This window comes from Passer montanus, unplaced genomic scaffold (genome assembly GCF_014805655.1).
Source record: "Passer montanus isolate IOZ18808 unplaced genomic scaffold, ASM1480565v1 scaffold72, whole genome shotgun sequence".
Lineage (NCBI taxonomy): Eukaryota > Metazoa > Chordata > Aves > Passeriformes > Passeridae > Passer > Passer montanus.
Genome location: NW_024372370.1, coordinates 3600330 through 3626648, shown reverse-complemented (window position 1 = coordinate 3626648; position 26319 = coordinate 3600330). Strand labels below are relative to the sequence as shown.

At 38.2% G+C, this 26319-nt stretch overlaps 1 protein-coding gene across 2 annotated transcripts in view; it reads right to left on the bottom strand.

Moving 5' to 3' along the window:
- The window catches only part of ABCC4 (ATP binding cassette subfamily C member 4), a 141498-nt gene that overhangs the window by 20716 nt on the left and 94463 nt on the right, over positions 1-26319 (bottom strand). The window contains exons 21-29 of one of the 2 annotated variants that reach the window (XM_039730451.1): positions 25917-26067; positions 25156-25275; positions 21755-21865; positions 20180-20280; positions 18274-18465; positions 13997-14152; positions 9774-9863; positions 9132-9304; positions 2775-2880 (exon numbers count right to left, since the gene is read on the bottom strand). In XM_039730451.1, coding sequence (XP_039586385.1) covers positions 2775-2880; positions 9132-9304; positions 9774-9863; positions 13997-14152; positions 18274-18465; positions 20180-20280; positions 21755-21865; positions 25156-25275; positions 25917-26067 — 1200 coding nt within the window. The remainder of the gene's footprint in view (positions 1-2774; positions 2881-9131; positions 9305-9773; positions 9864-13996; positions 14153-18273; positions 18466-20179; positions 20281-21754; positions 21866-25155; positions 25276-25916; positions 26068-26319) is intronic. The other variant, XM_039730452.1, reaches the window with a different exon arrangement.

Sequence of the window (26319 nt, the reverse complement as noted above, 5' to 3'; positions counted from 1 at the left end):
AGAAAAAAGATTTAACGACTAAGGTAATTAAGCATTGGAGCAGGTAGCCCAGAGACTGTGGAATCTCCATTTCTCAAACTTTTCAAGACTCAAATGGAAAACATCCTGAGAAACCTGATGTGAAAGTAGTGGTGACCCTCCTTAGAGCAGGAGGTTCCTTTCAATCTGACTCAATGGGAAAGGAGGAAAGCCCAGGTGATGTCCACTTGTTCAGGAGTGGGCTTGAACACTCGTGATTGATTTAAGAGAGCTGAACAAATTTGTCCAAAATTTGTTGGAAAAATAAATTATTCATTATTTGTCAAAAGACAATTGTTACTATTTTGACTGCCAGGTTCTATCTTTGTTCTTCCTTCACTTTCTAAAAAAATGTATCACAGACAAACAACACAGACTTGGGATGGCTTATAAATAAGACATTATTGCACCTAGAGGTCTCAATTAAAAGAGAAACAAAACCAGGATTTTTAATAATACCAGGTACTTTCTTTGTGCATTTCTGCCTCTTGAAAAAGAATCTGCATCAAGTTAAATTTGTGAATTACTAAAACATACCACTGACCAAGCAAATTACAGAACACACTAAAAGCTTTCCTTAGCTAAGTCTTCTAATTTTTTGTGATATTGAAGTAAATAATTAATTTTGCATGAATGCTGATTTTATTAATAGCCCTTATTAATGAATAGTTAGTCTTCTAGAGGAATATTCTTATTCTTGGCATTTTTAACATGTTTTTCTTCCAAAATTCTGTTTTATTCCTACTAGGAGTTAAATGCCCGAGTACACCAAGTAATTAAGTGTAACAGAAGCACACCTGCCATAACTCTGACAATTCTAAATATGAGATCGTGATTCCGATTTGCCCCTAAACAGAATCAATAACTGAGTAAGGATGTCAAGAAAACAGGATTGTTACGAAGTTACATGTCAGTTTTCTCCTTTTTTTTAAATCAGGCTTCTCACCCTCCTCCCTCCCCTAGTTTACAGAAATCTGTAAGATCAAAATGGAGCAATGCAAAAAGACGAAAAATATTTTGAAGTTACTACTGACTGCAGACTCACAGACACATCTTGCAAATCTCTATCTTAATACTGTAAAGAGGCAAAAAGCATTAACGACTATTAGACAATTAGGAAACTAGAAATCTTAACAGTGATGAAACTAAAACAACATAAGGGCAAGAATAATGCATGGACACTTAAAATGCAATAGAGTAGCTATGTAGTTGGCAATTATCCTGAGTAGTTTGGACAAAAGGGTGATTTTTATGCTTTGCTCCAAAAATTTTTGGCATAAAAAGGGAATATAACACTTCATTTTCACTGCAACTTCATGACATTAAAGGTAAACTAGGAAAACATCTTTGTGGAGAGAGCATTCTGTGCCTAACATGTTAATGGTAGTTAATGAACCAAAACCCACAGAAATCCCTTTGGACAGCTAACAAACACACACAGCTATTAATTAGGTCACAGTTGTTTCCTCACAAATCTTTTGTTCATTTCAGTTGTAGAAAACACCAACATATCCATTAGACCTGTGGGGAGGTATTCACCAGAGAAGAAAATATTTATTTATTATACGTTAAATGCTTGCAATTACATGACTACTTATGGCAGTTCTGCTGGTTTCTCTCTTTGTAAGTAAACTATAATCACTGAGCTCACAATCTATTCTATTCCTCAGAACACCACTCACCTCAGCAGATGGAATTGTTTTATTTTGTGTACTTCAGGCAACCACTCTACTCAATCAGAGATTTGTTAAAAAAAAAAAAAAAAGGAAACAATTATGTTTCACTTTCATAAGACAGAAGCTGAGAGGTATTGGTGAATACCTCAGAGGTGAAGGTTAATTTCTGCTTGAAGTCCAGTTAAATTTGAGTTCCACCCATCTAAGTTCCCCAAACACAGTTTGCCCTCTATGCCAGTTACTTTATTAACCAGCTGTGAAGATGATGTTTGTAAAGAGCTCGTGTTCTTATTGCAGGAAATTGTAAAATTGCAGGCTGCACGTTATGTCAAGGACACAAACCAGGTGGATTTCCTGAGAGCCCAGGGAACACCACTGCCTTTATGAAAATAATCAGCAAGAGTTTCCTAATTTCTATGCATGTGCAATGCACTGTGGGGCAGACAAGGTGGCAGATACAGTGTAACATTCCTCTCTTGGGAACAAAGATGGCAGAGGGTGATGCTTTGGTCCTGGTCTGTCTTCTCTGTTTGAACCTTGCTTTGGAAAGCTGGCCATATTCATTACCTCACCAGTCTAGTCCTACTTCTCCCATCACTACCTCTGCCCCAGGGCAGCTGCTGTTTCCTTGCCTCCATGAATCCTGCCCCAGAACCTCCACCACCACCTCCTCCTCACACAGCCCACACCAACTACTGCCCTGCCTCCCTCAGCCCACTGAGGCTGCATTAATACACCTGCCTGAACCCAGCTGACTGTCCAGAACTCACAGGTGTGACTTCACAGGCTCCCAGTACTGGCTGAGCTAATTTGCTCAGGTCCCCTGCTGCACCTCACCTGCAGTGGGTCCATGTCTTGCAGGATGGAAAGCACAAGGTCAGAGAAAGCAAGAATTCTTTCCAAGTCATTACATCTACAGTTTTATGAGTTGTGAGTTACAGTAGCTAGGATAATGAAGTTAACTTGGATAAGCCTAATATGTGACTTACACTCCTACCCACTTACAGATCAAAATTAAGAAGAGTCAATAACATTATTCTTCAGGAAAGAAAAAAAAAGTGAAGCAGTTAACTGTCTTACCATAATCCTATCACTGTCAATAATGGTGTTCAAGCGGTGTGCAATGGTCAGCACTGTGCAGTGAGCAAAGGTCTCACGGATCGTCTTTTGAATGAACTCATCTGTTCTGAAACACAGCAAGAGCAATGCAGACAAAAATAAGATGTTTGCATGGATAACTGAATGGCAGGCAGGTTTTATGACTTCATCAAACATGACTGGATAGAAGGAAATATGTTTCTAAAGTTATTACAGCGCTTCTTCCTCTTGTTATACCAGATGACTTGGAGGCATATCATGAAACACACTCCAAAATTTACCCTTTCATACCTCATGAGGAAAGGGTTTCTTCTTTTAAGTAGAGCAAAAGGCTTCATTTCAGGAGACTAATTTCTCAGCCTTCAATAACAGAAAAGGGAAAATTCTGTAGATTCAGATAGTTCTACTGATTTCTACACCAAAAAAAATTGTTGTTCTCTTTCAAGATTTAGTTCATGCAAACAGTGAAGAAAAGTTGGTCAAAGTACAATATCTCTTATTGCAAATCATCTGAAGAACAAACACAAGGCAGCCTAGAACTAAGGTTCTTGATTTCAAATGCAAAAGAAGATTAATTAGAGGAGATGGTTGGAATAGCTCACTGGAATAGCTCAATAACTTGAACACTGAAAAAAACCAAAATGGCATACCCTGTAAATCAAAAGCATTAACTGGAATGCACAACCCAAGAAAAGAGATAGAAGATTCCAAGTTAAGAGTGAGCCTACTGTATGAATTAACCACCACCTAAGAAAAGGACAGCAGGAAACATAAGACTTGTAAAGAATGAAAACCAAGCTAGAGCACAGACACTGAAGTACATACAGGGCTGAAGTGAAAACTGTCACAAATAAAGTTGGGAACTGTGAAAAGGAAATAAAATTACACTGATGGGTAGTTAAGACACTAGAATGTTCTTTAGCCATGTAAATGAGCCGTAAGGCAAAAGATGGACAATACTGATGGAACTGGAGCTTACTGAAGTAACTAACTGTACAAGAGAAGCACTGACACCACCTAACTTAGAGGACACCAGTCAGACTTATATGTGGAGATCTCTTCAGTCCCCTCTTAAGTCATTGAAAGGGAAGAGGCATGGCTGGAAGGCAAATCTGAGAACCTGGACTAGGCAGCCATCCGGTGATGAATGCCCTCTAGAGGCACCTGACAGCCCGCACTGCACAGGTAGCCTTGGGTCCCACCACCAGGCCTTGGGAATACTCACATGTTGCCCCCTAGCATTCAAAAAAAACCCAAAAGACAATTGAGAAAAAGGAACAGAACCCAAAATTTTCCTCCAAGATAGAAGGATAACGAAGAACTCAAAATATACTGGCGTTAGTTGAACCAAGGAAGCTCCAGGCAAGAAGTCAGGCACTTGAAGGCATGGGCCTCATTTCCAGGATTTCTATTAAAACATGAATTTGTTATTTTGCATATATGATGACTGGAGAATAATAAAATGTGCAGATGGGGTTAAAAAAAGACAAGGGAGATATCTGAATAAACTAGAATATTTAGGCAGACATGTTGGCTACAATCAGTTGCTTGCAAAGTCTGAATTCTTCAAATCTTTAGAAGTAATGGGAAAATAAAATAAAACACATGAAAGATTCATAAAATATATCTTCCTCTGATTAAGTAGTATTTTTTTAGACAGAAGTAGTACTCCACACTGAATCTGTTTGCACAGAATGAGTATCTGATATCACTTCATGAATTATGCAAAGAGAATTGTTCCGAGGCCATCATGCCAGGAGGCACCAGCAATAAGAAGTGGACAGACAACTTTGGAAGAACAGGATGACTTAGAGGAATGAGGTAACTATTACATTTCCACAGTAGAAAGTATGAGTTCATGCTCAGGATGAACACAGCTTCTGTTACAAGCTAAGCTGAAGCAATCAGCATGACAAAGGAGAAGACAGATCCTTGCTGATGACAGGAAGAATCATCAGAGAGAAGGAAGACATAAACAGTTAAGTAAGAATTGCATGCATTCTAACTGTTACCTTCATCTGGTAACAGAAACATTTAAAGTCTCTCATAGCATAAGAGAATTGAGTTTTGGACCACATTCTGAGACGCTTGGTCCTTCTGCTCCTACTTCCCAAAAGAAGCTCAAAAACAAAGTGGGAAGCAGGTGTTCCTCAACTCCTTTTGAACAAAGGCCAGTAAGCAATCAGGAAAAGAAACAGGAGGAGAAGTCAGGACAGGGTCAGGCTCTTTAGTTGTGTGTTATCGCCTTAAGAAAAGGAAGTTGTTCATCATATTCCACATCACAGCTATACCAGTCCTTTCACCCCAGTGTTAATGCATGTGTATTTGTTTGCTCTCTTCTCAGCAATGCCTCAATAACCTGACTACTCTTACCTCCAAAAGGGGAAAAAAAAAAGCAGGGACATGCATGAAAACACTCACTATGGAAGAGTCTTATAGAGACAACAGGATGTGTTCTGTACAATGGTTGAAATAGCAAAACAGAAACAAAATATTCAATATTCAACACTCCCTAGAATTTTGTAAAGGAAGTCTTTTTCTTTCCTTATCGTCAAGCTCAAGGTGAAGTTTTCTCCAAAGCTACTACAGAACATGAGAATCATAGCTGGCTCAGGAACTTTGAGAACAACTTTACAAAGGGCTTAAAATTATTTGTAACTCATGTTATTCCTACTGTTTTCAGATAGCTTTGACTATCCCTGTCCTCTGCATTAATTTATATTATCTCCTTTTATTACATGTCTTCTTTATAGCACTACCTCTTCCTACATTTACAAGAAAAAAGCCTCTCATTCTTAGAGAGATAATATCAAACTATCATCTTAAACAGGTATTTCTTGAACACAAGCTTATCACTAACAAGAAACTGCTGTCCATATTGTGGGCGTGACAAATGTTCTAAAATGAGACTTCAGAGTAATCAGGAACAGACTTAATAGCTCCATCTTCAAATATCACAGAACAAGATCTGATGCAGACGTGTCTGCTGACTGACACTTGGCTAGATCCTCTCCAAGGTTCATGGTAGATCTTGGAGCATAGTTTTTGGGACAGCAAGCAGAAGCACCATCAGTAACCTCCAGGAGAATCTCAGGAAGAAGCTAGGGAAAGCAAGAAAATCTGAAAACATCAAGAAAAGCATTTGTATGCACAATTATGTGCTGACAGAGGGTAGAGACTGTACCACATACCAGTTAGAGCCAGAAAAGTACCAAAGGAAACATAATTTCTGTCCCTTTTTCAGGGCATAAATGGACTCTTAGTGATGTCTACCCACAAGTGAGCAAGTGTCTAGGCAAGTGCCAAGTGATTTCATCACCCACCTCAGTAGATCAAACCCCAGCATCTTTCAGGCACATCAAAAACCAAAGGTGCAACCTGAATACCAAAACCAGGGCTGCTGGATGACAAAAACCCAATCCTAATCTGATTATATAAAAATGGGAACCACGATACTCCCTACTGCAAGGAACAATACAATAAGAAGGCACAAAATGGTGGTATAGCTGTCCCACAGGCACCACAAGTTGAGGAACTAACACCAAGTTTCCCAGCAACCCAAGATCTGGTGTAACCTGAATTAGTTGACTGTGTACAAAGAAAACTATCTGAAGAGGAAGAATAAATATGATCTGAATGTGAAGGAACCAAGCTGCTGAAAGGAAAACTGGATAAGTCATTATCTTCTAATGTCCTCCTGGGATTGTCCTGAAAGCGTATTTCACACTACACAATTCCTGAGAGGCTTAGATAATTTCTCAGAAAGAGAAAGAGTTACAGATAGCAGTTAGACGTAATAAAAGGTTAAACCTGACAAGTTTAAGATGGCTAATGAACTGAACTATGTGCAATGGCTGGTTTTACTAGACTCAGTGAACAACCAATGTAAAAAGATGGCAGTGGTTTGCTCACCCGAAGTTTTGTTCTCTATAGGCAAAAATACCAGTTAACACAACTAAAATAAATTCAGTATTTTTAAAAAGTCTCAGTTACTAATGGTTTTGTTTCTGTGTATCATCAAAGCAACTACATGAAGATTTTCAGCTCTTTTGCTCCAGATTTCACACAATTTTCCAGAACAGTTCAACTGCTTTAAAACCAGACTCTATTCTTCAGGGTGAGAATGGACCAAGAAGATAAAATCAAATTAAATGTCTGTCAGTCATCATATAAATCATGCAGGTAGTCTGACTTAGGGCAACCTTCTTTATGGCAAGCTCCTCCTTCCCCCCAAATAGCACTCACACCTCTGCCACATGCAGAGCAGGTGGCATCTATGAGGAGCTAGGGAGAAAATGAGGGTACACAGGCAAGCCAGAACACATGAGAAGGGAGAAGATGAACTTCAAATTCCTTCCCTTCACTCCCAGTAGCAGACAAGAATGGCCTAGCTGAGCTGAAACGTGGTGGGGAGTCCCCTCAGTCCCCTAGGAAAGCTACAGTGCCCACCAGACAGCATCCACTGCCTCACGTCACCTCACCCTTCCTTCTCTTCCTGCCACCCCTAACCCCTGCCTTCTCACACCTGCTTCCAGGTTTGTGGGAAATGGAAAAGGGTGTTGTCCAACACAGGCTGAACTGCAGAAAGGACATGGTGGCAGCAGCAGTTGAGGCTGCCAAGGAAGATAGATCAAAAGCCAGAAAAACAAACCAAAAAAAGAGGAAAGTATCTCCAGAGCTGGTGGCAGCTTGCCATGGTCTCCCATCTCAGGTGCTCGGTATGATGTGTGCTTGCCACCAGGTGAGAGACAAGGGTGCCAGGTATGGGGGTTGTGCATCAGAAGAGTAGGAGGTTTTCCTTACACACCAAAAATGCCTCCCTAACTGCTCAGTTAAGCAACCCACATCAGCATTTCCTGATGATCATCCTATCAGATTGCAGAGCTAAAAAATACTTGGCTCTAGTTATACCAACACATTAAGGAAAAGGTAATAATGACTGTAATGCAAACTGAATTCAAAGAAGAAGTTCCAAGTTATTATTTGTATTGTTATGCCTAGAGTTGATACAAACAAACATTTACCTTATTATAATATATATTGCAGCACACATTAATCAAGATCAATTAAATGGATAGTGTAAGTTGAGAACGCACATGCGAGATGCCAAAATAGGGAGGATGAGTAAGATGGTATTAAATTTCCCCACCTATGATTAATCACAGTTAATCTATCAGAGCTCAGCCAAAAATAAACTAAGAGTAAAAAAAGAAAAAAAAAAAGAAAAAAAGAAAAAAAGAGAACCTCCGGGAAGGCACTTCTCTACAGGTTTTAGAAATACACTGTCAGCTGAACTGTAAAGCTTCACCAGTGGCACCACTTCTCCTCTAAGAAGATGTTAGAAAAATGAGTCACGCCCAGATGACATACAAAATCCTTAATGCATCTGTTTGAGGGACTTGCTGTGTTATTGTCCTCTTTGGACTTTGAGTTCTCCCTCAAGCCATAGTTTGTTGGAACTATATATTCAGCTCAGACTAATTGATGCAGTACGTTTGCAGTATTGTTTCCAAAATATTTCCACCAGCGCCTCAAATGCTTCAAAAATTAACAGTGGGGGTACTTAGCTATTGGAACAATTTAACAGGGGTTGTCATTGAATTTTTTTTGCTATTGAGGTTGGATGTTCTTCCAGAAGTACACTCTAGTTCAGACAGAAATGAATTCAGGAAAGTTCTGCTGTCCTGAGTTATACAAGATAGAATAATGAATAAGTGAGTCCATCCTGGAGACCTAAACATCTCCAAATCTGCTTTGCAGTTCCTGTGGTGTTTAGGACAGCTTACCTTCTGCCCCTGCCCCTACTTGACCTCTAACTTACCACACCAGCATCTGAAAGGACAGCATCTCACAACCAGAAGTATCTGGTTTTGCTTACAGCCATTCTTCACCTTTCTAGTTTTAGGGGGTTTTGGGAGCAAGATGAATTAAATACTTTGTATTTATTTATTTATTTATTTCCAACAAACATTTCTTCCAGAAGTCAACAGAACTCAACTTGTTTCCTAGCTATTCTGATGTTACAGAGATGCATTTTCAAGAACGTTCTTGTCTTCTAATCTATGGCTGCAGGACAAATAAGCTTTGAATATTAATTTCCCTACTCTATGGAATGCACTGAAATTAGGGATCTTTTGAGTGCTTAGTTTATATCATCTGCTCCACAGCCAAAGCGCAATCGCCCCGTTTTGAATAGACAAAAATGATGGTATCATCAAAAACATAAAACAGCAATACAAAGTACGTGAAATATAAAGCATTTAAGTTAATCTCTACAGCAGAGATGAACATATTAGGAGAGAAACCAGCTTATTTTAATATGACAGATTTTGTTTTTACCTTGGGTCCACATTTGCTGTTGCTTCATCAATGATAAGAATACGATTTTTTTTTAGAACTGCTCTGGCAAGACACACCAGCTGTCTCTGACCAACACTAAAATTAGATCCAGATTCTGCCAGCTGTGTCTCCATTTTGTTGGGTAGATCTTCCACAACCTCCTTCAGTTGCACCTGTTGACATGTCAACATATTGTAGGATGAGTAACTCTCTTTTAAATCAGCTATTGTGCGTCTGATGACACAACAATAAGTATGCAAGGTTTGCCTTTTATATTCTGACACAAAATGAGTAAGTGCCAAGTTGGATTACAGTGTGTGTCAGTTATTAGAATTCTAAAAACATGTTGTTAAGAATCTATTAATGTTCATTAAAACCAAGATATGAATCAAACTATAACCAAGGCATCATCCCAAAGGATAATTTTTTCATAAAAGACTTATATAACAATATACACACCTGCACACACACGCACACACACATACACAAATGCACATATGATAGTCTTCCTTTTTCTGTCAACAGCTATACCTTTATCAAACCTGATGAAAACATCCAAAACCTAACACACACAAGCACCGTAATGTTATTGTTATGTGGATTTTAAATACCAGATGTACATTATTAGATTTTCTAAGTCACCTCTTCCAAGGCGTTCCACAGCTCTTCATCAGTGTATTCATTGAAAGGATCTAAGTTTTTCCTCATGGTTCCAGTGAATAAAACAGGCTCCTGAAACCCAGCAAAATCAGCATTCCACTATAAATACAGGTTTTATAACGCAACAGATAATTTAATGATAATCACAGCTAATCTATATCAACAATAGCACAGAAATATCCAACAACAAGCTATCAACTCTGAAATGCAAAGGTGTACATTACAACTGCATGCTTAAGAGGGATGGGGAGAGGCAAGTGTTCAGCTACTCTGTATGAAGATAATTTACCAAACAGGACAGGTCTGTTTGCAAATTGCTGTACACAGTTATGTCGGTACTTAAACGGGCATTTACATGCCACTGCTCTGATGCCACAAGCTATATATATATACTTATATGAAATCACTCCCATCCTCATGGTATTGTTAATGAAAACCAACAACTAGCACTGTCAATGAGCTCACACTCCTAAATCACTTTTGGGCAGTTTTGAAAACCTGGTTTTGAAGTACATAAACCAGAGGGAATCAAAGAGCTTTTTGGTTTTCCTTCTGTGTTTGGCTGTGGGTTTGGTTTTTTTTTTTTTCATTTCACACCATAAAAGCCCTTCACCATTTTACCATCAGGGCTAAGCAGGAACAGCTTTCACCATTTAAAACCTAAACACATCTATACTGCCACAACACCAAAGCAAACTTACTTAGAACTGGAGCACTGCTGGGCAAAGCTCTCACTCAAATTATACCAGGGAGTCAAATCAGTACCTTCTCCCATTCAGGTACCAATGTGGTTGAAGCAAGTTTTGTTCTACTTCAGTTCCCAGGCAGAGTAATAAAAGATAATTAATCAAACTGGCACAAATCAAATTACACTGAAACATGTAGTATTTAAGAATTGGAAGAGGACTTTTGGTTCAGAACTCCTTAAGCAACAGATCAGTACTCAGTAATGTGAGTTGCCAGACCTGAGAGTCATGCACTGACATGACTTTAGGGCTAAACTCATCTTAATACCACACATAAAGACAAAAACAAGTCAAAAGCTGTAACAGTGCTAATCCTAAATGGAGACCATTCATCATGTTGTCAGTCCTCTTTAAATTGGGGAAATTTTAGGCAAAAATGTGTTCTTTTTTTTTTCTTTCTTCTCTAGGAAATAAAATCTAACTTACACTGGGCAACTTCAGCTTACTCTGAGATTAACCTGTCATGACTTTCTCCCCATCTAACCCTAATGATGCCCAGTTCCAAAGTGCTGCAGCAAACCAGAAGAGAATTCAGACCTTAACTCTTTTATTGTCTTTGAATTTTGAAACCATCTGAGTGCTATAAAAGAATTTAAAGACAAAACATACCATAAGTAATATGAAGGAAGATATACTTTCAAATAATTGGCATATTGTATCAAGAAATGTATCTGCTGCAATAGCAATGTCATTAAAAATTTGCTGAATGAGCAAAAGGGTTTAACACAAAACATTTCCAGGCCAAAAAACAATTTTGTTGAAAAACACCTAGAAACTAATTTGTTTAACAACACACATTTTAGTACACCATTTAGTGTATTTTGAAGGTATTGTTAAATTTATTTTCCTTTTCAATCCGTTTTTATAGGTTGGCAAAGAAGAGGCTGAACCTATAAAGTGTTCACAACTATTATAGAAGTCCTAACAACAGACATGCACTGCAACAGAAGATAAGGATATTTTTTAATTACCATTTCTGACACAGATTATTATTTAAAACAGTCTGGTTTATGAGAGGAAAGCAATAAGACTAACCTGTAAATAATTGTTGTAAAAATGCTTGCAGTCAGAGAGGCAGACAACATTTGCATAGAAAAGATTTACAAACACAACCTTTACACAGCTCCATCCAAGCAAGCAATTAGAAGTCTAAGCACATTTTTATTTCTCCAGGTAGGTATTTAAACTCACACACAAGAAAACTTCAGTCTTGCCTCATCACTCTCTAGGAATGGCTCTGTTTAGCATGTTTTATGTTGCAATTCTAATAAGCATCTCTCTCTCTCTGGTTTTTCAGCTGCCCACATAATTATGAAGATATTTGCTGCAAAATAACTACCTGATGTTACATTGCTATTATTGACACTGCTATTAGCACAGTGCAAGACAATGCCTATCATACAGTTACCAGAGCAGAAACCTGATTCCAAACCCTCCTTCCTCCTCTTCTTTGTACCACCACTTGATAGTTTTGCATATTTTTAGTTGAAACAGCCGTCCCTTACACAAAAAACAAAACCAAAAAGAAACAAACAAAAACAAACAAACAAAAAAAAAAAAAAAAAAAACCAAAAAAAAAAAAAAAAAAAAAAACCCACAAAAAAAAACCAAAAAAAAAAAAAACCAAACCCACAACGACCAAAAAAAACCAGCCAAAAAACCCCAACCTGCTAGCCTATGGGCATAAACAAAAAAACCCAAAAAAACAAACAAACAAAAAAAAACCCCCACAACGACCAAAAAAAATCAACCAAAAAACCCCAACCTGCTAGCCTTTGGGCACTCAAAACTTTTGTGACTATGAGCAAACCTTATACAAATTTGACAAAAATCATAGAGGTCCAATGGATTAAAACAGTTTTAAAACTCTGTCAATAGACTTATGTATGAAAAAAACCTCACATGTACAATTGAATGCAGTGAATTTTGAGCATCTGTGTCATTCAACATGTAGAAACTCTATTTGACCTGCAGTTTTCCTGTATCAGTGTCCTATTTTGTTCAACTGGGCTGAACTCTTCAAAATGAAAAAAATCACCCAGAATAGCTATAGGCAAGGCTTTCAAAAAGCTGTAGACCTTGAATGAACTGATGATCATCTGCTTTCACGAGAAAGGAACGCTACACACAAACAAAAAAATAGAATTTAAATCCATATAAAGTTCTCTTTACATACAAAAGATGACTAGTTCCAGTGAGTACTGCAATAACAAAGCCTGCAGCATGCAGAAACAAAAGACATCCTGCATTAGGCAACAATCCAATTGCTGGGGAAGTACCTATTTTTAATTTTTTTTTTTAATAGCCTACCTGTTTCTTTTTGACTCCTATTCTTCGAGGAAAAAAAAAAGCTTCATTACCATTTGTATTAGATTCTCAACTTAAAGAAATTAATGCACTCTGACTGCCACCCTGCCAACAGACTAGCACACATTCAGACATAACCCTAAATACAGATTCTGTTACAACATAGAGAGATCTGAGAAATAATGCTAAATATGGCAAAAATATTCCTCTGGTTTACAGTCTTTTCTTCACTCTACCTGCCAGATGAACTACTTTCCAAAATACGACTTCACATTTGCAGCATACGAGCTTTTCACTCTTCCTCCCTCTTCATTGGAGAGCAAATGCCCAGAGAAGAGATCAGAGCTCTCATGAAACTGTAACATGCACAGACTTTGCCTTCTAAGTTTTAAGGTTACACATAACCCTTCTCTGATACAATGTCTCATGAAAGTAAGACTCCAAGGGAAGTCCTGTGACCTACTGGATTTCTTTGAACAGCCTTTGTTTTACTCCAGCATGAGAGATGAGGCTATTTCCATCACTGCCTTATTGGGTTTCTTTCCTGTACTGCAGCCTTTCTTGCATTCAGCTTCTAAAATTCATCAAGTTTTATTTATTATGGGTTATAATGACCTACTCTTTACCCTGTTCCCCTGGTCTTCTCCTGACCCACCTTCTCCAAATAAAGCAAAAGCTGATAGCTCACTTCTAGGTAGCACATTTGCTCCTTCTAAATCTAGCACCACTCAGTTTGTACAGGGGTTACTAGAGAGGTGAAAGTTGTCTTGCCAAGTCCCTTACTAAGGAAGCATCAGGCAGGAATTGCTGCCAAAGGATCAAGTGACTTCAGAGGACTGCTGAAGACTGGTATACACTTATCAGATTTTCTCTGCTTTTCCACAGACTATGGGAGGACAGCATACAGCTAACACACAGATATTCCAAAGGAACAGACAGGGTATAAAAATGGAAAAAAAATGCTCCAGCCCACAAAACTGATTCTGTTTATCTTAAAATAATCAAGACCTTAAACAAGTAAGAATAGTTACAAGCTACAGTTCCTGTACCTACTGCATTCAGAGGTGCAAGGGGAACACACTCCAGCAGAGCACTTTAAACACTATGGCATTATATTCAAAACATCCATGGCAAACCAAGTCACTCTCTTACTTGAGGTATAATTGAAATTTTTTTCCGCAAGTCATGGAGTCCCAGCTCTGATGTCAAGTACTTATCAATCCAAATCCTTCCTTCAGGTTCTGCCAAGCGAAAGAGGGCTGCTATCAGAGAGCTCTTCCCAGCTCCGGTTCTTCCCACTATTCCAACCTAAGGAGCAAGCACACCTGTACAATTAAACTGTGAGCTTTTCAGGAGAAATTAGTATGTCAAGCAACATTTTTACAGCTTCACAGGATTTGCAGTAGAACATGCACCAAATAAAACTTCTTTGTAATTAACATTCTTCCAAGAGGAAAAATCCTCTCCCCTTAAATCGGTTTGGATTCAGGTGACATTTGTATACATGACAATTTCTTGGATCATATTGAAAGGTGAATGATTTCCCCTTAATGTGTGGTGTCTTATTGTGTAAATAAGATAAAGTGGCTCAATGCATACAGTAACGTGATTCAAGGTTGTTAATTTTTATACTGAACCTGGTTTGCTGGGTGATGTTAGGCAAATCATTTCAGGCATGCATCTACTACTCAACCCCAGAAAGGACTCCCATAAAGCACTCTGGGAACAATGTACTCCCAATTTAAATAACTGAGACTGATTTTGGTTAGTTATGGTTAAGGTGAAGTACTTTAAAGTAGCATGATTATAAACTGTATCCATACTTCAGATATCTTCAGCAAGCATTGAAACTACAAGGCCATGACATCAAGGTGAAATTCCTTTTCAAACAAAAGAAACAGCAAATAATAAAATCACTGAGATTCAGGGTTCTCTTTGTTCCCCAAGAAAAACTGGAATACATACACAATGTGAAAAAAAGAGAAAGCTTTCAGAAAAAAAGAGACCATGAAAAATATGGGATTGATAGCTTTAATGTCAAGGGGCTAAGATCAACAAATACTTCTTCTCTTTTAATTTTTTTAATGTTCTATTTGGGTAAAGGATTCTTAGAGAAAAAGAGTGTACAGTAATCAACTGTATCAGAGAAGATAATGGGTGTAACCCTCTACACAGATCTGATCTGGCAGAATTTGTTATTTCCTGCATTCTGTTCTAATCCCTACATTAAAAAAAAAATCAGAACACTGGAAAAAGTTCAGAACAGTGCAACACAAAATTAATATGGGTTGGAGATCCTGATTTGATGGGGAAGGATTTATGAGGATTAAACACATATAATATGGCTTGGTGAAATGATTGGGGTGCAGAAAGGAGGAAGAAAGATGAAAACACTCATGAGTGTACATACAGACACCAGAGGGCAATTACCTACTGCCTGAGACTCACATGTATGCAGCAACGCCTGCTGAAATGAAATTCAGCACAGGAAACTGCACCAAAGTGCAAGGAGAAACTTTCAGTCAGAGACACTACGTTCAGACAGAACAGCAGTGCCCACATTTGATAAAAAGTACACAACACACTAAAAAAGTACATTTCAAGGAGCAACTTATGCTGCATAATCTAAAGATATTTTCTCCTTCTACATTCTGATTTAACAATTTCAGCCAACAATTCATTATTGTACAACTGTATATACACTAATTAACATTTCTACAATGCTTTTTATTGAACAGACTAATTTAAGCAAATGTGTTACAATAAATAATAAAATGTCTAGTACTCTAAATTGTATCAGCGAAACAACGGAAAAGTAGTTCTGAATAGATAAACTACAGCACAGAAAGTGCTGAATAGAGAACAGAGACAATCAGAGTTGTGAAAATGAAAGTTCAATTGTTCCTCTGCAAATGTCAATATAAAGTATTGTATCAAAGATATAAAGAAAAAGAAACATAAAAATACATTGATACTTAAAATAAAAATGCAGCTGCTCTGCATATTGTCAAAATCCCACTTTCAGTTTGGCATCAAATGAAAGGACTATGCTCTTCAACATTTAGAAGAATCTATTTGCATCTTCGGTCCAATTGACTACAGGCTGCTGAAAACTGACAGGAATTTGAAAGAGCTCTCAGTATACACATTATCCATTTTTTGAATACATTTTATTCTTCACAGGCCCACACTCCCAGCCAGTGCATATACAGCACCAGTCTGCAAATGGAAGTGCCACCTATCAGGAATCACACGGGCAGGACTGTGCTGCCTGCTACAAGCCCAGTGCACACACAGGAGTACACCTGCTACGCTGGGCTCATCATTACTCAAGTGTCACTTGTACTTCACAGCAGAGCTGCACAAAAAATGTGAGATTTACAGCATGTCAGCCACTCCACTGAAACTGCCCATGTCTTTGTTATCCCTCAGGCAACCTCCCTTTCGTCATGGGAGCACAGCTGCCATGCCATAAATCTACATGTGCACCTTCTCAACCTTTTCATGCAGCCCGCAGATCCAGGAGCTGTCAGGAAAAGGTGCATTTAACAGTATGTTAGCCAATAAGCACTCATGAGCTCCCTGAAACAAAGAGGGTGTGTAAAAGCCAATACTACACATGCTAACCTTCCCCTGCTGCAGCTATAGTAGCAGAGGAGGTTAATCCCTGCCAGCTACTGGCACGGCAGTTTGTGTCTCCCTGGTCTGTTTCTGTCAGACCACACTACTTCAGCAAAGATGTTTAAAACACAGGGTCCTTCCCAGCCTCCTCTGACTCTAGGGAAATACTGAATGCCAAGACAAACAGATCAAAAGAGACCTTAACCCATGAGTGATTTGCTAGCAATCACCTCCCTCATTCTTACCATACCCACAGCTTCCCAAACTGGGCCCTGGGGTGGCTACAAGAACAAATACAAGCACAGCAGAAGCCTAAACTCATTCCTGCTGCCAGTGGCACTGCAGCCACCAGAAGCCTCTACAACCCAGGGGCCTGAACAGGCATAAGAGCCTCTCAATGACAGCAGTATGGGCAGAATCCCCAACAGATCTGGAAACCTTGTTCTGAAGAAGATGCTTCTCCATAATTAAAACCAATATGAGGAGGAGAGATGCTTGGGAGATTTATTTTACACAGTGGCAGCCTACTGTAGTATTGTGCAAAACATCATAGAAAGCAAACACAAAGTTCTTGGCAATAGTTTCAAGCTGGACAAATTCAGGATGATGAAACCACAGCATAACTGCTCAGCAAAAATAAATACCCTCAGTCATCCCTCCATCTCCTATCTCCACCAAGGACTGAGTCATGCATTGCTAGTATCTCTTCCTTCCATTTTTAGTTTTATTTCTGTCTCTCACTGAGAAATATAGGACTTCTTATCCATATTGGAGAGACTTGTAACAGCTAAGAAGACAACCCACATGGCTCTTCTTCTCAAAAAGAGAAGATTTTTAACCATTTTTGACTCATTCACAGCTAATTCCAGGAAATCACCTCAATGTAGCAAAGTCCAGTTGAGTTTTTGTAACATGCATGTTATTAAAAGGTCCACGTGAGGAAATGAATGTGTTTGGAATTGAATGGAAAAATACATTGAAAAGGAGGCAGGGGCAAGGATTGTAGAGTTGAACCATCCTCCTAGGGAAGACCTAATCAAAAAAGTACACCTGCATTTGAAATGTAGCAAAGCACAAATTAACACTTCAGGGCTGCAATTTAATTTTGTCTGTGGGGGAGACCTTCCCTGCAGCACTCTTTCAACAAGGATAGTGTCAAAATTGGGGAGGAGGAGTCAAATTTGCAGAGGAGGAAGAGTTTTATTTCTATGTTTCTTTTGGCTACCAATCTAATTAATGACAAGAGTTAATTGGATTGGTAGCCAAAAGGAACAGAAACAAAATCCCAAATTCTGAAGTTATGCAACTGATTTGTATTTCTTTCTTCTATCTTGCATTTTGGGCACAGTACAAGAGCATGTACATTCCTTATTTTCTATTGGTTTTGCTCACCTTGTCTGTTGATATATTCGATTCCAATTATGTTCCCTCTGTTGAATACCCAATTTCCTAATGCAGCTCCATTTGGTTAGGATTTGAACAAACATTCTTGGCTTGTCTAGTATTTTCAATGTCTGCCACTTTCTGAAGAATCTCAGAATTTTTTAAGGAAATTATCGGGTATGTTTAATCCTTTGTTTTGACAGACTGAAAGATCATGTTCCCAGACAAATTTATGCAACACTTACAGGAAATAAATAGGCTATAACTTCTGCTTTTAAATATAACTAAAGCATATTTTTCAAAAGAACACTTACTATTTTCCTAACATCCATGTATTTTATAATGCATTTTTAGCATGCAGCTTGTTGTCAACTCATCATCTTTGCTTAATTTCTGTGAATATCCAAAGACAGCCATATACATACCTTTTCTTTTGGCTTAATTAAAACAGACAAATGTCTTAAAACCAATGGTCCATCTAGACTGTAAGTGAAATTAACATTCTCAAATGCTATCATTCCTTGGTTAGGCCATTCTGGTGGTGGATGTTTGTTGGTCTCCCAAGGAGCTTCTTTTTCAAGTTCTGTGTACTCCATCACTCTTTCTACTGATATCATCTAAGGGGAGGAAAGAAGACATGCACACATGAGCTTCATCCTATGGCATACACTGCAAATACTGCCTGCATATAAATATGTGTGTGTGTTTTTACCAAAGAGATTCAATGCAAATTACTCCACAGTTTGTTTTTTTTTTTAAACACAGGTAAGTGTTTGGCGCCATTCTAGGCTTTATACAACTGGAAAAGTCGAAGGAATGCATCTCATGTCCTACTACAGATCCAGATCTATTACGATACATAAAGCCATTCATAAGCATTTCTCATCAGTAGGATTAATTACAAACCTAAATACGTGCATAAGTTTAAAGAAAATTAAGCTAAGCGAGTTGTCTCTCAGTCTTGACTAAGATGACACCAATCCACTGTGTGTTAGAAAGATAAAGCTAGAAATGAAACTGCCAAATGAACTCCAGGCAGACACATGAATGAGTTTGACTCCTTGCCCTGCATAGGACAACCCCAAAAAAATCACACCATGTGCCTGAGAGCATTGTCCAAATGCTTCTTGAACTCTGGCAGACTTGATGCCATGCCCACTTCCCTGGGGAGCCTGCTTCAATGCTCAGGTGTAGTTAACTTTTAATAACAAGGGATTTTTGGTGGATCTCCAGCAATTAAAGAAGTTGATGCTAATCATACTTCCATAAAATAATCACCATTTCACACCAAAGCCAGGTTAGTGAATGGCCTTTCTCTTCCAAGGTATTTCTCAGTCACAGCTTCCAAGAAAGCCACTCAGCACATGTGACACTCCCACAGACACTTCCAAAACATCCCAAAAGGTATGAAAAAACCTGAAAAATTTCTTCCCATTTCTCAGAAAATGTCACCATCAGTATACTGGTGTGTGAAAATGCACTGAAAAAGCAATGTGGTAGCAAAAAAATCTAACTTTGTTATTATTATTCATTAATTAAGTATGGCTTTGTAACTTCTACAAAAGGACTACACACCTTTCCTAGACTATGTACAGCAATCTATAATTACAAGTAACTTCAGTTGTCAACACAACAAAAAAAATCCCAGGTTTATGTTTAGCATGTTTTCTTTACAATGTATTTTTCTTATGTATTATCTTAAGAAAGTAGACAGGCAAATTCTAGTAAATACTGTGAATTGGTCAAAGGTGTTTTATATTCTATATTTTGGAAAACACACAACCTTGTGTGTGTTCAACCTAGCTGAATATAAAAAAATACTTTCACATTTGTGTTAACTTAGAATGAATTAAAAAGTTATAAGCCTTTGCAATGGAATAACCGGACTCTAAAAATGCCGTGAGGGATATAAATAAAATTTTAAAATGCAATAATAAATAACAATAAATTATAAATACCAAATATAAACACATAATTTAAAATCTTCCTTATAGAAAGGGATTAATTTATTGCAACTTTAGCAAGTTGCAATGCAATTGTCTACACTGTAACTAGACTGTCTCCTTTCTTCTGTAAAGGGAGATTGTAAAACCTCCCTTACTATGAATGCAGGACAATCCCCAGACACAGTTCATCTCAATAAACATTCAAAATCAGTCAGACTAATCATAACCTAAAAGAAGTAATTTTTCTTTATGACTGCAGAGTGGTGCCTCAATTACTTGCTAAGGTATTAATACCCTAAATTAATTAAGAAGAATCTCATCCTTAAGGCTTCATGTCACAAGCACGAAAGGAAACAAGAGGGGGAAAGGAAGAAATAAACATTACCAGGTTTTCAACTTCAGCACTTTGTCTAACACCCCACTGGAATGTTCCCATGAGGGTGATTGCATAGGAGAGCGCCAAACCAACCTGCCCCGCATTCAGACCTGCAGAAGAAAGGAAAACGAGACTCAAATAGGTACATTGTAATTACACAAAATCTCAGTTAAGTTCTCTTTCATGAGGTTACCTACATGATGGAAGCATCACAGCCAGAATTTTATTTGGTTATGCGCTGCTTGCTATCTGTGCAATGAGTAACTCCAGGCAGAACAGCTGCTTGCTGCATTTTTGGGGTACGTTTTGGACACATTCTGACAAGATAATTCAAACTCTCCTTGGCCTAGTGTTCATCTAAAAACTGAGGTTCATTCTCAAGACCAAACCTACAGAGATTTTTAGGGTCATCCCTCTCTGGCTGAGCATTAGTTAACATTTCGATTTTTTTCTACGCAAATCAGATAAGGCCCTAAACCTAAGCAGAAAGTTTGTGTAAAATTATTTCACAATTAGTTATGAAATTTACATCAACTTTGTACCCTGACAACCAATCAGATAAAGTAACAGGACAGAATATTTCTTCCCCTGTTTATAAAAGCATTTACTGTGTTCAGTGGGTCTACACTCACAAAATAAATGTATTCTGTCTACCCCAATATTAAGCATGATTGTCCTCTGACTTATGTGAACTTTATCCTAACATAGTCCTACTGACTTCGAGAGAAACACTCCATCCAGAGGCAAGGCAAGATTCAGGACCATTGTTTTGACTTGTCTTTTTGCATCCTAGTAACATCAAACCTAGCTCAAAATTTGGAGTTGTGCAGCACAGAGTGTTCAAATTTTAAAATAACACGTGCACATACAAAACTTACCCAAAGAAAAAAGAAAAGAAACAAAACCAGCAAATTAGCACTAATTTTCATGTCCAAGATAATTACTTCTTCCTTCATGTTTTAGATGACTATCTCATTCTAGCACATCTAACCCAATTACATCCTGGATGATGCATACACTAATGACAGTTCCTGAGTGACAGTGAACATAAAATGTATTATTATGAGGCAATTTTCTTTCTGGAACTGGCCTATCCCACTGATCCAAGATACGAGAAGAGTATCCCTAGGAACTTTACCTTGCCTTTTGACCTACTGTGCCACGTGCAGAAAGGAAAAACCTTGTTAAGAGGCAACTCTGTGGGTGTTTCAGTACAAAAGGCAAAGCCCTGTAGGCCCAAAAGAGAAAGACAAAGGCAGGGAAAAAGAAGATTTATTTCTTGTTATTGCTCTGAAAGCCAGAATCTCAAAAGTGAAGACTAGAGAAGAACACGTTTGTTTGCACACTTGGGGATGATGACAGATGTATGCCTTAGCCTGGAAGATGTCTGAACTGCCTCCAGGATTTGCAGGGAAGCAGATACAGCCCCAATGCCCTAGACTAAGGAAGAGATCATGATCTAAAAAGAAACATTTAACTTAATTACAGCCTTTAAATAATTAGAAACAGCAACATATGAAAAAGAATTAGGCATTACTATACATGGTAATTACTGGGTGAACTTTTTCTAACATCTGTACTTACTGTTGGCGAGAAGCAGGGAACCAAAAGCAACCACTATAACAAAAATGGCACAGATGGCATCCAGACGCACAGCAAACCACCTTGAGGTTGTCAAGAAGAGAAACCAGGCCTCTAAAGTGTATTTTAAAAAGACATAAAACCAGTGGATTATTAGAAATGAAGCTGTATAATTATTACTAAATTTATTCATGTTAATAACACAAATTGTCAAAAAACCCCAACCATGCCATCTTCAAGTGTGTGTCTGCATGGGCTGATGATGATCAGGCTACTGACCAGTTTTCCTGAAATTGTCTAATTTAGTTTTCGCACCAGTAGCAACCACAATAGGAAGAGAAAGAAAAACAGTCAAGGCTCGAAGCATGGTCCACTTATTCACAATGGAAACCTCTTCTCAACTTGAGTGAACTCAAGAGTCTTATACAAAAAGCAGAAGTACAACTGCATTTGCTGCAGCTGGACTAGAGTCTACAGGCCTTTAGCTAGAACATATCACAACACAACTGTCAGAGCCAAGTTTTTTAGGAGGCAGCTGCAGCTGGTTAAGCTCCTGTAGGAGCTACTCAGTGTAGCTACACAGAGGTATTCAGATGATTAGATGCACAATTTTACTTTTGGGGAAGCTCACAGGTGGACATCTCCACTCAACAATTTGGTGCTAAGTTCCATCCCACGTAGATGTGCTACAGTACAAAGTAAGGGAGCACAAAAAGACACTGCAATACAGAAGGCAAAGTGTTTGAATCCAGGGCCAAAATCAGAAGCAAAGTGGCCATAATATAGTGTAGCACTATTTGTTGCTTAGGTTGCACTCAGAGGAATTGTTCCAGCTGCTACCAGTCACAGCAGAAAGTTACCATTCCAACCCCTTCTGCCTTGCTTGCCATTACTCCCTGCTAAAGATCACTGCAGTTTCAACTGTTCAGTGCTCCTTAGCCCAGTGCTGGGAAAAATTCAGACTAAAAAATTCTCCCTTCTGTAACATGGAGAGGAGGTAAAGTGTGGTTTTAAGCCTGATCATCAATAGTCAGATTATGGAGCTTTTGCTGCATTGATCCTAATTGTCCAGGGAGGTGTGTTACATTGCCACCTTGAGATGGGTCATTTTGCAACCTCTCTATGCAATAGGGGGTCACATAAAGAAAGGAATCTGACAGTCACAGGAACTAATAAAGAATCATCGTGGTCTGACAAGTCATGGGCTTGCTTATACAGATGGGCACTGGCAGGAAGGAAACTTGGGTTTGGTCAAATGTCAGCATGCCTTTTAGATGTTTTTTTATCTAAAATTTATTTAATACTCTATTCATAGGCATCCTTCAAAGGGGTTCAAAGCAGGTGTCCTGAGTCCTAGGCTTAGGTCTAAATAAGAGAGGAAGATACTACTCCAGTTAAAAGTGCTAAATAAAACCGTCACTGGTTGGGAGAGCCTTTGGCAATGCAGGAAAGAATTTAAAACTCTTCAGGAGACTTAAAAACCCAGGACTCCAACTTGGTGAGATGTTATGAAAGGTATTCTCTCACATCAGCTACTGCTTGCTCACATTTACTATCAAAGAACTATCCAGGGTGAAAACAACTTCAAGAAATCTCTAGCTCAGCCTCCTGCTCAAGCACAGTCAGGTCAGAGGTCAGACCATGCTGCTTTATGCAGTTTGAGTCTTGAAAATCTATACAGATGAAGCCTGCACCTCTGGGCAATCCTTGCCTCTGCTTGACTGTGCTCACAGTGAAAGAGTTCTTCCTTGAATTCAGGTTAAAAATCTCTTGTTACAACTTACATCCAAGTCGGTGCTCCTACCACTATGTACCACATGGTGAGGAACCTGTATTTATGGCAACATCCTTGCAGGTACTGGAAGGCAGCCATTAAATCCTCTGTATTCTGTGACCTGAACAAGCCCAGTACCTCCCCAAAAAGGAAATCTCTCCTGTTAATACCCTTACTATCTTCATGGCCCCTCCAGAGAGCTCACTCCAGTTTGTTATAATGTTTCGCAGAGCTGGAGGTCCACAACTGGATGCAGCACGCCCAGTGGGGGCTAACAAGTGTGGAGGGGGACCATCACTTCCCTCCTTTCCATGCTGCTATTAATTCAAAGGTGTTGGCCTCCTTTGCTGTCCAGGCACATATTCCCTGTGAGGACCAAAAACCACACACACTTCAAGCCAGCTGGTGTACCCCAAAGGCTTGCGTGGGAAAGACAGCAAGATGAAGTCTGCAGGTATACAGAAGAGTGTGACTATAAGAACTGAAGTCTGACCTCAAAAACAGGTTCATGATCTGTCCATGAGGGGTATTATTGACAGTTTTGTTAAGGAGATGCACGAAACTGACTGAAAAATGGTTTATGTTCCCTGGATATCTGACCTTAAAATACAGAAAAATATTTCTCTTATATGTCATGGTCCTCTTTGTACAGTTAATTGCCTAAAGATGTCTTTTAATATAAAACTAAACCATAACTTTGTCTTCCCTCACTATCAGGTATTGTAGTGCTGATTTGGTCAGATAACTAGCAACTATAAAATATTAAGAAATGGGAAATTCAAAGCTAGAGGTGCCTCTTGGAAGATGCCCTACACCAGCCACAAGTCACCGGGCTCAACATGGTCAGTGTGTATGATGCTACAACCTGTGATAAACTGTACTTCAGAAAGGATCAGCTGGTCTTGTCTGAAACCTTGTAAACCTATAAACTACAAAACAGCAATCGAATATACTTGTATGTGTTACAACAGAGGAAAGTCAAAATTTTACCTAACAAACACAAAACTTGCATTCTGCTATATCTTGAAGAACATTGTAATAGAGAGCATTTAAATAGCAGAAGTCAAAGAATCACAGTGCAAACCTGAATTATATTACTTATCCTTGCAGAACACCGATATTTCACACCTTCCAATTACATTAATTTCATATTTTAGATGTAAGCCCTGAAAGCTGCTCAAAGTAAAAAATAGTTAGATTTATGAAAGTTCCGAGATTATTTATACTAATGATATCTGCCCATTCCTAGTGTCAAATGTTTCATTATATTGCTTGTTCCCATCACATTGCTCTCTGCTCTGCCCCCACCTTTCCTTTTCTTAAAGATGGAATCCAAGAAAACATTAAAAATTATTCTTTAAGTATTCTTATCAGGCATACTTTCAAATGTTTATCTTACACATTATTAAAACATATGCATGGGTATTCTAAATTATATTACAGCCTAAAGTAAACTCTCTAAATCTAGACAGATAATGTTTTTGTTCTAATACAGGACTTTTACCCTAAAGAGACAAATGCACAGCTCCTACTGATTTTAATGCACATTATATACATGTCGCTGAGGGCATAAGATATTTCCCTCCTACCGTGCAAAGTATTTGATTTTTCACATCAATTCATCACAAACCTGAGTGGAGGTCTTGGTGTGCATCAAATAGTTTTTGAAATCTTTCCTCTGCTTTCAAAGCCCGAATAGTCCAAAGCCCCTGGAGGGATGACGACAAGTGGGAGAACACCGGACTTCGAGCTACAAAGGGAAATGAGAGCTGAGTTAACTTAACAATAGATGAAGGACAACATTTAATTCTTTTTGTACCACACTAATCTTTAATCCTACCACTTTATATTTAACCATACAAACTAGTCTACTGCATCTTTTAAAATAAATATGCAATATCTTTAACTAATGTTCTCTTACTCAATTAGAATGAGTCAGACGCCAGGCAGATTAATTTATACAAATATGTCTTACAATTTTAACAATAGCTGTCACCGTAGAAATTCTTAGGGCTTTATTAATGACATTAGGCACCCATGTTTGTTATTCATAATGCTTAATATTCCATATCATAGTCAAGCTAAAGTAAGGCATAGGAGTCAGATAAGGTCAGAAATACCATAAGTATATGCATGCAAGGTCCCAAAGACCAGCAGCTTAGCATATTCTTAACTAGCTTTATTTACAGATAGTTAACTGATATACCCTAGGTTTATCATTATGCAAAACAGGAGTTAAGCATATAATTCACTAGTTGAGAACCAAGGCAATAAGGAAGTTATTTGCATAGCAAAAGAAAAAAATCTTTGATGGACTGTCTATAAAATACTAGCATTTCACATAATAATAAGTAGGGTCAAACTAACATTAAGTCCCACCAAACTACATACTTGTGGCTTCTAGACGTTTAATATCTCTTGAAGTGTCTAAAAAATATCGTCGAAGAAAAATGAAAAGAATAAATAGTGGAATTAAGGGGATGAGCATCCAAGGAATCACTGCCACAGCCACAGCCACCACACCACAAATCTGTAGGAGAGTCTGGAGCACAATAGAAACAAAATAAAAAACTCTTTGCCAGAAGAATTTAATTTAGAACAAGTATAAAACTATTTAACACTATTGAAACACTTAAATATTTAAACATAACTACTACATTTAAGGGTGGATGCATTGTATAACATATGAGCAACATCTATTTTTAAGCAACGTGGAAAATTTACAGTAATATCTAAATTGACTATTTTTCCAGTTTATGGTTTTCTTCCACATTATTTGTTCCTTAAAATAAGT